This window comes from Atheta coriaria, unplaced genomic scaffold (assembly GCF_025399875.1).
Source record: "Atheta coriaria isolate IRGN ID8LTWV9N9 unplaced genomic scaffold, Caltech_Dcor_3.1 hic_scaffold_1_pilon, whole genome shotgun sequence".
Taxonomy (NCBI): Eukaryota; Metazoa; Arthropoda; class Insecta; order Coleoptera; family Staphylinidae; genus Dalotia; species Dalotia coriaria.
The window spans coordinates 1,154,091-1,168,968 of record NW_027045443.1 but is presented as its reverse complement, the minus strand read 5'-3'; the positions used below and the strand labels follow the sequence as shown (position 1 = coordinate 1,168,968).

Below are 14,878 nucleotides of genomic sequence, written 5' to 3'. Positions count from 1 at the left end.
ATAAGACAGTCTACGGCCCACTGCTTCGATCCGTCCATTGCTCCCGGCCCATCCTACAGCTACGATGTCTCTGCGCTTCATCCCCGAAATTATCAGGCATATCAACAATTTTTATGGTGGGGGATCACCCCCAAAGAGAGGGAACTCCTTATAAGGACATCCTTTTAAGGACTTGTAAAAATATTTCTAATTTTTAAGTCGCCTCAAAAGAGGAGACACTTAAAAATATTCTTACAAGTTCTGACCTGCAGCTGAAATGAAAGATGGAGAACACAAATCATACAGGATACCTTAACAATTTTTATAGTGGGGATCATCCCCTGAGAGAGGGAACTCTCTTAGAGACGTGTACCTGAAATGATAGAAGGGGTACAGTCAAAGCATAAGACATAATATTTCTTAACATTTCTTTATTAATAAATACAATGTAAATACAAGTTTAGATTTTATATGTCAACAAAATTCATGCCGACATATTGAAACAGGACTTACGACCTGCATCATCGCGCACATACGATACAGGCACGTACCAAATTATAAACACTAACACATAGGCACTAGAAAATAACTATTTATCACGGAAAACTAATGTACAGGGTGGTACCAAAAGAAAAATTCATACTTCCAAAGGAAACTTGCAACAATAAACTTAACACATTTTTCGCAGAATGGAAAAGTGATATACAGGGTGTTGCAAAAAGAAAATTTACAGTTTAAGAAAGAAAACAGTTGAAAACAAAAAATTGGTCAAGTATTGATGGGAAATAGGAAAACAAATATATAGGGTGTTCTCAAAAGAAAATGACAATATTTAAAAAGAAAATGGTCTGGTCAAGAAAAAAATATCATCAACTTACAAGGTTTTAGTAGGGGAGCAGGAAAATGTAACATATAGGGTGATACAAGAAGAAAATCATTATATATAATAACAAAACTCAAAATTCTCGAAGGATAACATTAGTCAAATAAAAATGTTACAATTTTCACAATGGAAAGCGAAGGAAAATGCAAGAGCAGGCAACACAACAACAATACCACTACATTTAGAAGTATATACTAAAGCACTAGAAGAAAACTACAAGAAAATTTAAGTTGCTACCTGTTTCTCCCGGGATGGCATAAAAATAAAGGAAGAGAAAGTAACAATGAAGAAGGTGACACTATTATAAATATTACTGCAATATTGAGATTATATTTTCGACGCAATATCCAGACAAAGTGCCGGCCGTCGGCACGCACACGCTAAAGGAAACATTAAAATCGCGTATTATATACATTTTACGGACAGTAATAAATTGTCAAACTACTAGACGTATCAACGCGATTACAGAATAAAGATTGCAGAAAAATGTGAGATGAATGGATTTAGTAAAACCAACTTTCTGCAACGAGGCCAAAAATGTATCCGACGGCTAGTGACAATTTTAAACTATAACGATAGTTTCACTACACGCGATTAAAAAGCAAAATGTAATAATGATGGAATAATATTTACAAACTTACCCCTGCATCGGGTAGTCAAGGAATGCACTGGAACAAAAAAACATATGCTTAGAACTCGCACTACCGTGTGTACTAATAAAGTCCGTCTCGTCGGATAATAGACTTGCATTACAAGCAATATTATGTACGTATAACATAAAGTGTTACATTCTGGCAAGGACAGATGTTGATTACACGTTCTGGTAATTGACACAAATATAAATAATTTTAATTCCCATTTTCAGGATCGAACTAATCTAATGGCCGACGGATCACTATCACACAAATGAAGACACGAGTTTTTTAAATGTTGAGCGCACAAATCAATAGCAAAACCCAATGCACATCTATTATCATTAGGTGCTGATTTTAATCTATAAAACGTAATGCAATTCACTGAATTGAAATGAAAAGAAGAAAGACGGGCCGCCGCGCGCTGATAGGAACAGACTGAAACGATCGAACGTTCGTAGCGTACCACTCAGCATGTGAACTAATACGAGTACCATGCGATCCACGTGATAAAAAAGTTGTTTATACACAAACCCCGATAAACGGGCTGAGATGGAATTGCAACATGATGTGTAAATATAATTCTGCACTCTTCTGCACGCATTCACAAATTTCTCTATAACTCACGTTAAGGAATTATCTCGCAACCAATTCAAATACAGGGTGATAAAGAATTAAATTCGCGTGTTATATCAAGACAACTACATTTCCTAGCGCAACGAGTACTACGGCGCACACACACAACTTTCAATATAACTCGCGTTACGGAATTTTCTTGCAATAAATTTCGATACAAGAAAATACAGATTTAAATTCTGCACCTGGGAATATTATTTCGCACTTATTGCAACATCGTGTTCACGTGTTATATCAAGAAAACTACATTTCCTAACGCAACGAGCACTACGGCGCACCCACACAACTTTCAATATAACTCGCGTTACGGAATTTTCTTGCAATAAATTATGATACAAGAAAATACAGATTTAAATTTTGCACCAGGGAAAATTATTCCGAACTTATTGTGATACCGCCTTTGCGTGTTATATCAAAGAAACTACCAATCCAAACAAACAATACGAGTCGCGTAAAATATTGTATCAACCAGATAGCGGCACGAAACTGGCTGCAAACTGTGCAAGCAACGACGCGACAGTTTATGATAAGAAAGCAATAGATGCGCAGAGCCAGTGCGTCGATGGCACGCGACCATGTGCGCGAATCGCTTTGGCACGTTACCTGCGATCAAAACTAAACTAAGATACGGCAACATGCGGCGCATGAGATCCCCATGCGTTGTATTCTCGCAGCAAATGCGATAAGAAAGTAAGTAAAAAGAAAGAAAGAAAGAAAGTTTGTGTTCAAAACAAAGACAATTCTCGTGTCGAATGCTCGCGCTTGCTGATAGCTATAGAAATAAACAATACACTATTTTACAATTTTGTTAATCAACGGACAAATCTCTATAAAATAAGCTAGGTAAATTGGAAATCTAAGAGAAGAAAAATCATACTCATGCGGTTCCCTAAATACGAGTCCTTTCTATCGATACCATGAATGGGAGACACTTTTACCGCCACCCTGCTACGGTAAACCGAATGAGACTCAACTATACAATTGCGATTAATTGCAATATAACTAAATAAACAAAAATATCAACGTTCTTGTCCTATTTAAGTCAATTAATTTGAATAGTGCATATCTTTTAAACTAAAAGCAATAGCGACCAGCTGATTGAAGAATATGAATGATTGGAAAATTCTTTATAAGATAAAAATGAAAAATAATTCTATTCTTTGAGGTAAAAAGTCCAAAAATATGACTAAAGTGCTAAAATGTGCAATTTTCAGATTTTTGTCAAAATATTAGAAAAAATAACAGGCCATGCAATTTTAAACACATTATTGAATATAACAATCTATAAAACACTACGAAAATATGATAATAAAGAAAAACAAAAGGGAGAAACATAATCAATCAATGTGGTTGAGAATATTATTTAATTCACTTACTGGTTAGTACTGTAAACCTTTAGTCGTTACAGGCATCCGTCGGCACCCCCTCACGAACAAATACACAATATTTGCATTTCGCAACATCTTATAAGCGATAAATCATTAGCGAGACACAATAATCAGCAATAATCACTATGAACACCGATAGTAATACGAGTTACCGAATTAAATCCGAAGAAAAGAGAATCGCGACGACCGCGTGCGAACTATCCGTCGGATACGGCGAAACTAATTTTAATCCTACAGCGTGAGCAAAAGATACACGCGGCGCCATCACACGGTAGCGTATGTGTATAGTACAAAACTATACACGACTATCGTACGCGAATCACCTGATAATAAGAGATAAGAACAAACCGGTCGAATTCCAGTGCGTCGTGAGATCGCAAGGCTGTTTAGACACTACCACATACAAACATTGGACGTGTATGTTAGTCAATGAAATATAAATGTTTGTTACCCTTTTTTAAGTGATCAAATTGCTTCGAAACAATTAAATCTTAATTCAGATAAAATAAAGAGAAACATTAGAATATAATTGATCAGTTTGAAATTATAATCAAATACCTAGTAATCCCGAAATTTGAATTAAAAAAAATAATAAAAATTTAAAATCCAAATTATGTAATTCAGATTTCTTATACTAAAAGATTATTTCGCACCTATTGTGATACCGCGTTCGCGTGTTATGTTAAACAAACTACAATTCCTAGCGCAACGAGTACTACAGTGCACACACACACAACTTTCAATATAACTCGCGTTACCAAATTTTCTTGCAATAAATTTCTATACAGTGCGATACAGAATTAAATTCTGCATCAGGAAAAATTATACCGAACTTATTGTGATACCGCGTTCGCGTGTTATGTTAAACAAACTACAATTCCTAGCGCAACGAGTACTACAGTGCACACACACACAACTTTCAATATATTCAATATATTTTATTCAATCGCGAATATCTCGTAAACTTAAAGAGATAAATAGGATCTGATCGCAGCGTCTTAATCTACGGACTATTACTTATCAGATAGGATAGTTAAAAGGGAAATCTGCGAGATGAAATTTTAAGTCTTAAGAAAAAATTGCCAAGGGGGTGCTTGATACTTTTTTTCGACGATTTTCAAAAATTAATATCTCTTAAACTAAAAGAGATAGCTACCAACGAATTGTTGATTATGAAAGATTGGAAGATTCTCTATCAGATAAAAATATAAAATAATTATATTTCCTACAGTAAAAGGTCGAAAAACGCGACTAAAAGTGCTAAAAAGTGACATTTTGCAATTTTTGCCCATTTTATTCAATCGCGAATATCTCGTAAACTAAAAGAGATAAATAAGATCTGATCGCAGCGTCTTAATCTACGGACTTTTCTCTATCAGATAGGATAGTTAAAAGGGAAATCTGAGAGATGAAATTTTAAGTCTTAAGAAAAAATTGCCAAGGGGGGGTGCTTGATACTTTTTTTCGACGATTTTCAAAAATTAATATCTCTTAAACTAAAAGAGATAGCTACCAACGAATTGTTGATTATGAAAGATTGGAAGATTCTCTATCAGATAAAAATATAAAATAATTATATTTCCTACAGTAAAAGGTCGAAAAACGCGACTAAAAGTGCTAAAAAGTGACATTTTGCAATTTTTGCCCATTTTATTCAATCGCGAATATCTCGTAAACTAAAAGAGATAAATAAGATCTGATCGCAGCGTCTTAATCTACGGACTTTTCTCTATCAGATAGGATAGTTAAAAGGAAATCTGAGAGATGAAATTTTAAGTCTTAAGAAAAAATTGCCAAGGGGTGCTTGATACTTTTTTTCGACGATTTTCAAAAATTAATATCTCTTAAACTAAAAGAGATAGCTACCAACGAATTGTTGATTATGAAAGATTGGAAAATTCTCTATCAGATAAAAATATAAAATAATTATATTTCCTACAGTAAAAGGTCGAAAAACGCGACTAAAAGTGCTAAAAAGTGACATTTTGCAATTTTTGCCCATTTTATTCAATCGCGAATATCTCGTAAACTAAAAGAGATAAATAAGATCTGATCGCAGCGTCTTAATCTACGGACCAATCTCTATCAGATAGGATAGTTAAAACGGAAATCTGAGAGATGAAATTTTAAGTCTTAAGAAAAAATTGCCAAGGGGGGGTGCTTGATACTTTTTTTCGACGATTTTCAAAAATTAATATCTCTTAAACTAAAAGAGGTAGCTACCAACGAATTGTTGATTATGAAAGATTGGAAGATTCTCTATCAGATAAAAATATAAAATAATTATATTTCCTACAGTAAAAGGTCGAAAAACGCGACTAAAAGTGCTAAAAAGTGACATTTTGCAATTTTTGCCCATTTTATTCAATCGCGAATATCTCGTAAACTAAAAGAGATAAATAAGATCTGATCGCAGCGTCTTAATCTACGGACCAATCTCTATCAGATAGGATAGTTAAAAGGGAAATTTGAGAGAAGAAATTTTAAGTCTTAAGAAAAAAATTGCCAAGGGGGGGTGCTTGATACTTTTTTTCGACGATTTTCAAAAATTAATATCTCTTAAACTAAAAGAGATAGCTACCAACGAATTGTTGATTATGAAAGATTGGAAGATTCTCTATCAGATAAAAATATAAAATAATTATATTTCCTACAGTAAAAGGTCGAAAAACGCGACTAAAAGTGCTAAAAAGTGACATTTTGCAATTTTTGCCCATTTTATTCAATCGCGAATATCTCGTAAACTAAAAGAGATAAATAAGATCTGATCGCAGCGTCTTAATCTACTGACTTTTCTCTATCAGATAGGATAGTTAAAAGGGAAATTTGAGAGAAGAAATTTTAAGTCTTAAGAAAAAAATTGCCAAGGGGGGGTGCTTGATACTTTTTTTCGACGATTTTCAAAAATTAATATCTCTTAAACTAAAAGAGGTAGCTACCAACGAATTGTTGATTATGAAAGATTGGAAGATTCTCTATCAGATAAAAATATAAAATAATTATATTTCCTACAGTAAAAGGTCGAAAAACGCGACTAAAAGTGCTAAAAAGTGACATTTTGCAATTTTTGCCCATTTTATTCAATCGCGAATATCTCGTAAACTAAAAGAGATAAATAAGATCTGATCGCAGCGTCTTAATCTACTGACTTTTCTCTATCAGATAGGATAGTTAAAAGGGAAATTTGAAAGAAGAAATTTTAAGTCTTAAGAAAAAAATTGCCAAGGGGGGGTGCTTGATACTTTTTCTCGACGATTTTGATAATTAATATCTCTTAAACTAAAAGCGATAGCTACCAACGAATTATTGATTATGAAAGATTGGAAAATTTTCTATCAGATAAAAGTATAACATAATTATAGTTCTTACATTAAGAGATCGAAAAACACGACTAAAAGTGGTAAAAAGTGACATTTTTCAATTTTGCCCATTTTATTCAATCGCGAATATATCGTAAACTAAAAGAGATAAATAAGATCTGATCGCAGCGTCTTAATCTACGGACTATTCTCTATAAGATAGGATAGTTAAAACGGAAATCTGAGAAATGAAATTTTAATTCGTAGGAAAAAATGGGCAAATAGGGGTCAGCTATACAATCATCCACGTACGGTGCCCTGAATACGAGTCACTTCTACCGCTGCCCTCGTACGGTGCCCTGAATACGAGTCACTTCTGTCGCTGCCCACTTTTAAACTAAAATCGGAAGCGACCAACGGATCAAAGAATATGAAAGATTGGAAAATTCTCTATCAGGTAAAAGTTAAAAATAATTTTAATTGAAATTTTAATTGAATTGAACGAAATAAAGGTGCCGAACTGGGAGTAGTGAAAAACTGACTAAAACGTGCGAACGTTTGTAGTGCGAGCATAGCATGGAGCTGATAAGCGGATAGAGATGAACATCATACAAATCTGAAACCGGTATTAAAATGGCTCAAACAGTTCCGAGATCATGTGCAATTTCCTCAGCTTGTTTACAAAAATTTCTAAATTTTCCGTCTTTTGGGTGCGGTTGTCAAGGATTTCTCGCGTGATGGCAAATTTAAGACCGTAATTTAATTATTACAAATAATTCCATAAATAAAATTTCAAAAATCGGTTGCTACGATAAGATTCTCGAATTTACGGTAGTCACTCAGCCACCGAAAAGAATTTGACGAGTCCGATTTGCCGAGTACGATCGTCTTGTACGCGTATCAGTAGAAGATAAGAAATAAGAACTTAGTGCACACACGCGATAAAAACATGAATATCAAGCAACATAACCCACAGAAACTGAACACGCATTAAATCAATGTGTTTGAGATAATGATTGAGTTTACTTACTGAGTAGTACCTGCGCTGAAAAACTTCCACCATCGACGAACGAGCTGAATGAAAATCCAAATTCACAACGTCCGACGGCACTTCCTTCAGAAAAAAAAAATACGAATATATTTCATTCTGCGAACATTTTATATGCGATAAATCATTAGCGAGACACAATCGACAACTATATTCACTAAGAACACCGAATATAATACGCGTTATCAAATTAAATCCTAAGAACCGCGACGAACGCGTGCGAACCATCCGTCGGATACGGCGAAACTAATTTTATTTCTGCAGCGTGAGCAAACGATACACGCACCGCCATCACACCGTCGCGTATACAATACAAAACTATACACAACTATCGTACGCGTATCAATTGACAATAAGAGATAAGAAAAAACCGGTCGAATTCCAGTGCTATGTGAGATCGCAAGACTGTTTAGACACCACCACAAACAAACATTGGGCATGTATTTGCATCAATAAAATATAAATATATCTTTACCTTTGCTTCCATTGAGGTTTCTACGAAACAATTGTTTAACAATCGTGGATTTTCACCCGCCATCATTAATTATTAAATCACTGAACACAGCTTTTGCAATTTCAACTCGTTGATTGAAACAAAGCAAATTGTTGTTTTAAAATCACGGCAATATTGGTGCGTTGGTTTTATGAATTAATTTTCATTCTATGATATTGCTCTATAGTTACACAAACACATGAAACGACAGTTATTTAGCAATTCACAAATATTCTACGGAAGCACCTAACGCGTGGAATACACACCGACACCAACCGACGGCAAAACGGATACTGGAAAGCCGGGCGCGCAAAACGGGCCGCTACCACGCGCGTTACCTCGTGCAAGGCGATAAAAAAGTTGTTTTTGTATTACACTGATAAAAAATCACGTGTTGTATTGTAAACACGTGAACATCGTGTTATTTTATTTTAACACGGAATCTTATGAACAGAATCGAATACGATGATGAATGTGTATGAAAGGATTAAATTCGGACTTCCAAAATCAATCAAAACGCAGATAAATAATTAATTAATTTATTATATTACTACATACCATGTATATAATAATAAAGTAATTTAAGAACTGCAATCTGATCAATCCTGGCAAAATAATAAAACAGCTGTATAAATTCCTTGATTCTTATGACTGCCTCGTTAAATAACTATTACGAAATAAATGACGACACTTAGTTACAAAAAAATTGCAATTATTTGCATTTACGCTTACGACCTTCACGTTCTCAACGCCCATAGGTTTACTTCTTTCGCCATTTATCAATCTAACTAGATATAATAACAGTTGACAAGATTCACATTTATAATGAATTTAATTCCACTACATTTGATCCTTTCAGCGATTTCCTGTAGAAGACTTCTGTTTATTAATATTTTAGGTAACTTCCATGTACTCACGCTCCCACTATGTTTAATCTTAAATATTTACAGTAGTGTTTATTTGCATGCTGATACAAAAATAGGCGCAGCTTTTAATCAATTCTCTGGAACGAATTAAAAACCGCTGTATCATAATCTTATAACATTTTTTCACTCAAAATTCATTTAATTTCTTGATGGCACTTGTCGCAATATACAAACTTAATTTTGTTTAAATCGTTGAAGTGTTATTTGTATACAAGAAAATCTCGAAATTCTCTTGCACGGTAAAATCTATTTCTCCATCGCATCATGTCAACCTAACTAAGTTCAATAAAACTGTATAAGCATTGCATTTTGCCACAAATAAACAATTCGCCTTCAGATTCATCAACATTCTGGGCGTTTAATATATCTGCTAAAATTAATGTAAAATTTAATAAAAAATAATAAAACAATTAAGTTATTAAATTAATGAATAACTAGAGTTAGCAACAAAAGGTCATGTTCGATTTATCAAATGCGATACACGATATTTTATATGAATTAGCGGAGAGTATTTCGCGCGGTCCGATCCAAAATCCCATCTCCGGATCGTCGAAAATCGCGTATATTTAAGCGCGCAAATATTATAACGTCCCGTCAGGGGACAAGCGGACGACTGGAGGCTGAAATTGCGTTAAAATTCATTGTCCCAGCCACTGACGTCATCGGGGGGCTGACCCTCGCTGTCTGGAGGATACTCATCGAAATTGGAGGTGTCCGTGACATGTTTCACCACCGGTTTGATAGGAGGTTCCATTGATCGATTGCACAGTCCTTCCCAATTAAAACCATCGAACCACCTAAAAGGAATACCCTTAGAACATACCACTTTCTCATTTATTGAACCACTTACTTGTGCTTTTGAATTTCGCTGATGCCGCCTTTCTGATATCCCAATCGTTCTGCGGGGTTGTCCCTGCATAATTTCTTAATTAGAGCCGCGGCGTTGCGTGTGATATTCCTCGGGAACTCGATTGCATCTATTCCCTTCAAGATGATGTTATACGTCTTCATGGGGTCGGAGCCTGCAAACGGCGGGGTGCCAGTCAGCAACTCAAACATAAGAACGCCCAACGACCAGTAGTCTGCTCCGATGTCATGGCCCTTATTAAGAATCACCTCGGGAGCCACATACTCAGGGGTGCCGCAGAACGTCCATGTTTTCCGCCCGGTCTGCAGTTTCTTAGCAAAGCCAAAGTCGACCAACTTTACATAACCGTGGTTGTCTAGGAGCAGATTCTCCGGCTTCAAATCGCGATAAATGATATTTCGCGAGTGCAGATAATCAAACGCCTCCACGACGCAGGCGGTATAAAAGCGTGTGGTACCATCATCAAAATGAGCTCGATCACGCAACACCGTCCATAGCTCACCGCCCAAGCAACTCTCCATTAACATGTAGAGATACTTGCGGTCCTTAAACGTTTTGTACAGTTTGACGATGAACTCGCAATTTGCTTCACCCATGATCTCTTTCTCAGACATAATGTGCTGCTGTTGGCGCGTTTCCACAATCTGCGCCTTCTTCATCTGCTTCAATGCGAAGGAGCGGTTAGTATCGCCCTGAACTTGCACCAGCTCCACGCGACCAAATCCACCGACGCCGAGCGTCGCCAATATACGCAAATCAGTGAGTTTGACATGATTAAACTCGTCGTTTATCCTGTAAAAACAACAGTAAAAAATCGGGCCCTAGGTAAACTACACACCGCATTCAACTAATGTAACAATCACTCACCACTGTTCCATTAGTTACCAAAGCACCAAGTTTGTTAGTATAAACAATCAAAAATTATAAGCAAATTTTATATATGAAGTAAGTCAATTTTAAAAAGTACCTCTTTCTTTCCGTGGTTTCGTCCTTGTATTTAGTACGTATCTCATCTAAATTGGATATCAATTGATTGAAAGTTTCCCGGTCAATTACCAAACAGGACACGCCATCTACGTCGTCGGCAATAATATTTGCGGTGCGCAAATCATCCCTGTTCCAAAAAAATACACAATCGCATATTAAAAACACAAATAGATGCTGTTAAATGCATGTTCGATGTGTACGACAAAGTAATCATATCTCGACCAAGGATTTGTATAATACAAGTGGATAGGATAGCATAGTGGTTTCAAAAAATGCGAAAATATGATAATTTTAAATCGTAACAAAGGAATGAAGATAAACGAACATTTCATGGTGGGGATAAATACGCACCCCTGCAATGCCTTTTCGCCGAAAAAGTCTCCCTTGAACAGGTTTCGAATGAATTTTTCGTCGCCGGCGTCTTCCTGCTTCATCGTAACCTGCACGCGCCCCTTGCTGATGATGAAGAAGGTATCGCCGCGCGCTCCCTGTCGAATTATGTAGTCGCCTTCCTGGTATGTCACCTCGTCCAGAATGTCGGAAATCTTGATCAGAGTGTCTTCGGGCAGGCCTTTGAAAATCGGTACGCTGCAAATAAAACAAAAGTCGGTGCTATCAAAGCATACCATTCCGCATTCTCACACGTGAATACCCTGCTATGCGTGCGTGTGTGTGAAAGTGTACGTGCATGTGTAATGAGCGTAATGAGCATTTGCATTTAGCTGCAAATTGCCGCCGATCGGGAAAACGAGCGCAATTTGCGTTTCCGTTTTAAATTTCCGTTTTCCTGCTATTTTAAACCTCCGCTAAACTACTAAAATAAAAACTTGTAATGACAGAGAAAGGCAAAGACAAGCTAGCACACCACGTTGATAAATTTCCGACATCTTCATAAATGGTGTTAAACGTTTTCCATTTACTGCTGCTGGCGACTTTAGCGAATGGAATTAACGACAGTGTGCGCATCACCAAGTTCCAACAATGTGATCCGCTTACCGACTATCCGCTGAAAATCAAGGCGACATTCAAGACCGTGAGGAATGCGCAATACCTGGACTACAATGGCACCTACACAATCCCGTACGTCTACAATGCATCAGTAAGTGACCTCTGTACATTCCAAGCGATGATTGCACGCCCACGCCCATCATCTTTCAGATGCATGTGCATATAGCCATCTCCCCAAACGGGAAGAACTTCATTCATATGATGACCCTACGAGGGGATGACGTATGCGCCTTCCAACGGAAGTATTTAGGCGAATTCTATTTCCTTATTCTTGAGAGAAGTGGATTGACAAGGGACACTTGCCCAATTCCAGCAGTAAATATGATTTTGTTCAAATTAATTATAAGTTATTCTATTAATTAATTTTTAGGGAATCTATTCCAGCAGAAATATGAAAATTGACTTTAGCAACATCCCAGTGGATGCCCTACCAGCTGGTGTTGTAAGATTACGGCAAATGGTAATACAAAAGAAGACTAAGAAACTTTTAAGTTGTGTAGACATGGAAATTTCTAACAAATTAAAGTAGATATAAACCTGGTAAACTCAACTCAACTTAATGCATGTGGAAAATTGTGAATAAATGTCTTCAAAAGTGACTTACCTCTTCAAAAAATCGGTGTATTCGGCCTGTCGGATAAGACCGGTACGCATCATGATCGTTTGGAAGCATGGTCGATCGATCGCCCATAGCTTGCAGTCGGTGGCAGCTTTGATAGTGGCTGTGCGCTTGCAATTATAGAGAATCGCTAGCTCCCCGAGTACCTTACCAGGTGCCAATGTACTCAGGTATTTGTTCTCCCGCGACACCTCGACCCGTCCCTCTGAAGACAAAAACAAACACACACAAACGATTATTTAGGAAATCAAAGATGAAAGTCATCAACTGCCATGCGGTGGCACGCATTAGGAGAAACTTGACCCCCGCGGGGCTCTGGGGTCACTTTCTCTGACACGCGTGCCATACATGATGCGCGTGTAGATTATTATATCTTGTTACACCTTGATAGATTCGATACACGAAAAGAAACATCGGACCGCTCCACCCGTAACGCACCACAAAAGGTCAAAGAAAGTACACGGACATTAACTGAGAATTTCACCCACAAAACAGAAAAAAATCACAAAAATATTGCACCTTCACTCAACATTTCAACCAAACGACTGACAGTCGCGGACAGTTGTGCCTGTAACTTGATCTATTTATACCTATTGCTGAAACAATTGAATAAAGGAATATTTCAAAACACCTGCTCACCGTTATCACAATTCGCAGTAGTATCACAGTTATTGCTGACTAAGTTACCAGTTTTGCGTTTGCGCACGCCATAGGAATGCACTGGCACTACGAGGCGCGGCCTGGGTATCAGAAAGTCGTCGCCGGTGAGCCGGCCCTTGCCGCTGCTCTTAACTGGACTCGTCCTCCCACACTTGTATAAATGCGCATAAACGTCCGCCTCCAGGTCGTCGGCGCTGCTGACGGCGCCGGATCCGCGTGCCGAGCTGGAGCTGCCGCTGGCACTCTTATCAGAGTCAGACAACTCGGGACTGCTCAAGTAGAGCTTCATCGGTGGGATACGTTGCCTGGCACGTCCGCCTCCTTGGCGTGCCGCTTCCACATAGTCCTTCTCGTCCACCCATCGCGCGTCATCCTCAAAGTCATCTTCGTTGCGAAAGCGCAGCGGGTCAGCGGTGAGCGAGGCAGAGTTCACATTTACGAAATGCACATTCTTCTTTTCGAAATCGTGCTTGGTCTTGGAGTTGATGCGTGCGAGGCACTTGTCGGAATGGTATTTCAATTTGGGGCGGGATCTGGCAGGAACAGGAGGATGGGTTGGAGCAGCAATAGCGCACTCCTTTAGTTCATCGAGAAGTGCCTGGTACTGTGATAATTTCGAGGTACCACGTAGGGTACCCTCCCACACGTTAATACCGCTCGGGGCTGCATCGCCTACACCACCTGCAGGCAGTTCCGGGGCACTGGTCCAATTTGCTTCGTAGCGTTTACCACGTGCGCTTGGTGGTACGTCCATCTCCAGCCATCCGGGGTCATTCTGGACCGCTTTTCCTGGGTAGTTCTTAATACGCATGGTTAGCGTTGGAGATTTGCTGGTACGTCCTGATGTTACTGCAGTTCAGTCGGTGCAGTGTCGTCATTGCCACTATATGGGAATATAATTAGCGATTGGCTCAAAGTAAAAGAGCAAAGAAATGCTTCGAACGGCTTTTCGGGTATTCCCTGCACTTTACATTACATCATACCAGTCATTATTCGTAAACTCATGCTTGGCGCATCGTAAGTCGCAATCACAACTTGAGTGTTCGTACATAATAAAATTGGAAAGTCAAGTTTTCAATAACTTCCGTTCTGCTGCGCTACAATAAGAGTCGCTCAATCGCACGCGATCGAAATACCAATACGAGACTTTCAAATGCACGTTTTTAATTTCGATTATATTACAGCGCTCATTTGCATGTCATAATATTTGCCGCAACGCATTACCAATCACTTCCTATCGACCCATTTACATCGATACAAATCTGGGCTAGAGCTATTACGTTTAAGAAATTCACATAAAAATTTAAATTAAACACGCACCAAAATTGCTCTGCACTAATTTTAATATTTCTGTTATTCAAAGTAAAAAAAGACCAAATATATTTCGTGGTCAACTTTCAATTTCATTTATAAATCTCCAAATAGGTCGGATGATTCATATCCAGCATCAGC

The 14,878-nt window shown here is 37.7% G+C and overlaps 2 protein-coding genes across 5 annotated transcripts in view; one reads left to right on the top strand and one right to left on the bottom strand.

Annotated features, from left to right (window-relative positions):
• Positions 1–8,883: 8,883 nt before the first annotated feature.
• for (cGMP-dependent protein kinase for) overlaps positions 8,884–14,878 on the bottom strand; it is a 39,813-nt gene continuing 33,818 nt past the window's right edge. For 2 of the 4 annotated variants that reach the window (XM_065300286.1, XM_065300294.1), the window contains 5 exons: positions 12,752–12,971; positions 11,491–11,727; positions 11,120–11,266; positions 10,135–10,944; positions 8,884–10,081 (listed from right to left, as the gene is read on the bottom strand). In XM_065300286.1, coding sequence (XP_065156358.1) covers positions 9,916–10,081; positions 10,135–10,944; positions 11,120–11,266; positions 11,491–11,727; positions 12,752–12,971 — 1,580 coding nt within the window. In that variant the 3' untranslated portion in view covers positions 8,884–9,915. Of the gene's footprint in view, positions 10,082–10,134; positions 10,945–11,119; positions 11,267–11,490; positions 11,728–12,751; positions 12,972–13,149; positions 13,302–13,405; positions 14,310–14,878 lie in introns of those variants that run through there. The other 2 variants (XM_065300280.1, XM_065300304.1) reach the window with 2 other exon arrangements.
• On the top strand, positions 11,961–12,709 carry LOC135790267 (uncharacterized). The gene is made up of 3 exons (XM_065300403.1): positions 11,961–12,238; positions 12,298–12,462; positions 12,518–12,709. Exons 1-3 carry the CDS (start codon positions 12,035–12,037, stop codon positions 12,674–12,676), a joined length of 528 nt encoding a protein of 175 aa, XP_065156475.1. The 5' UTR covers positions 11,961–12,034; the 3' UTR covers positions 12,677–12,709.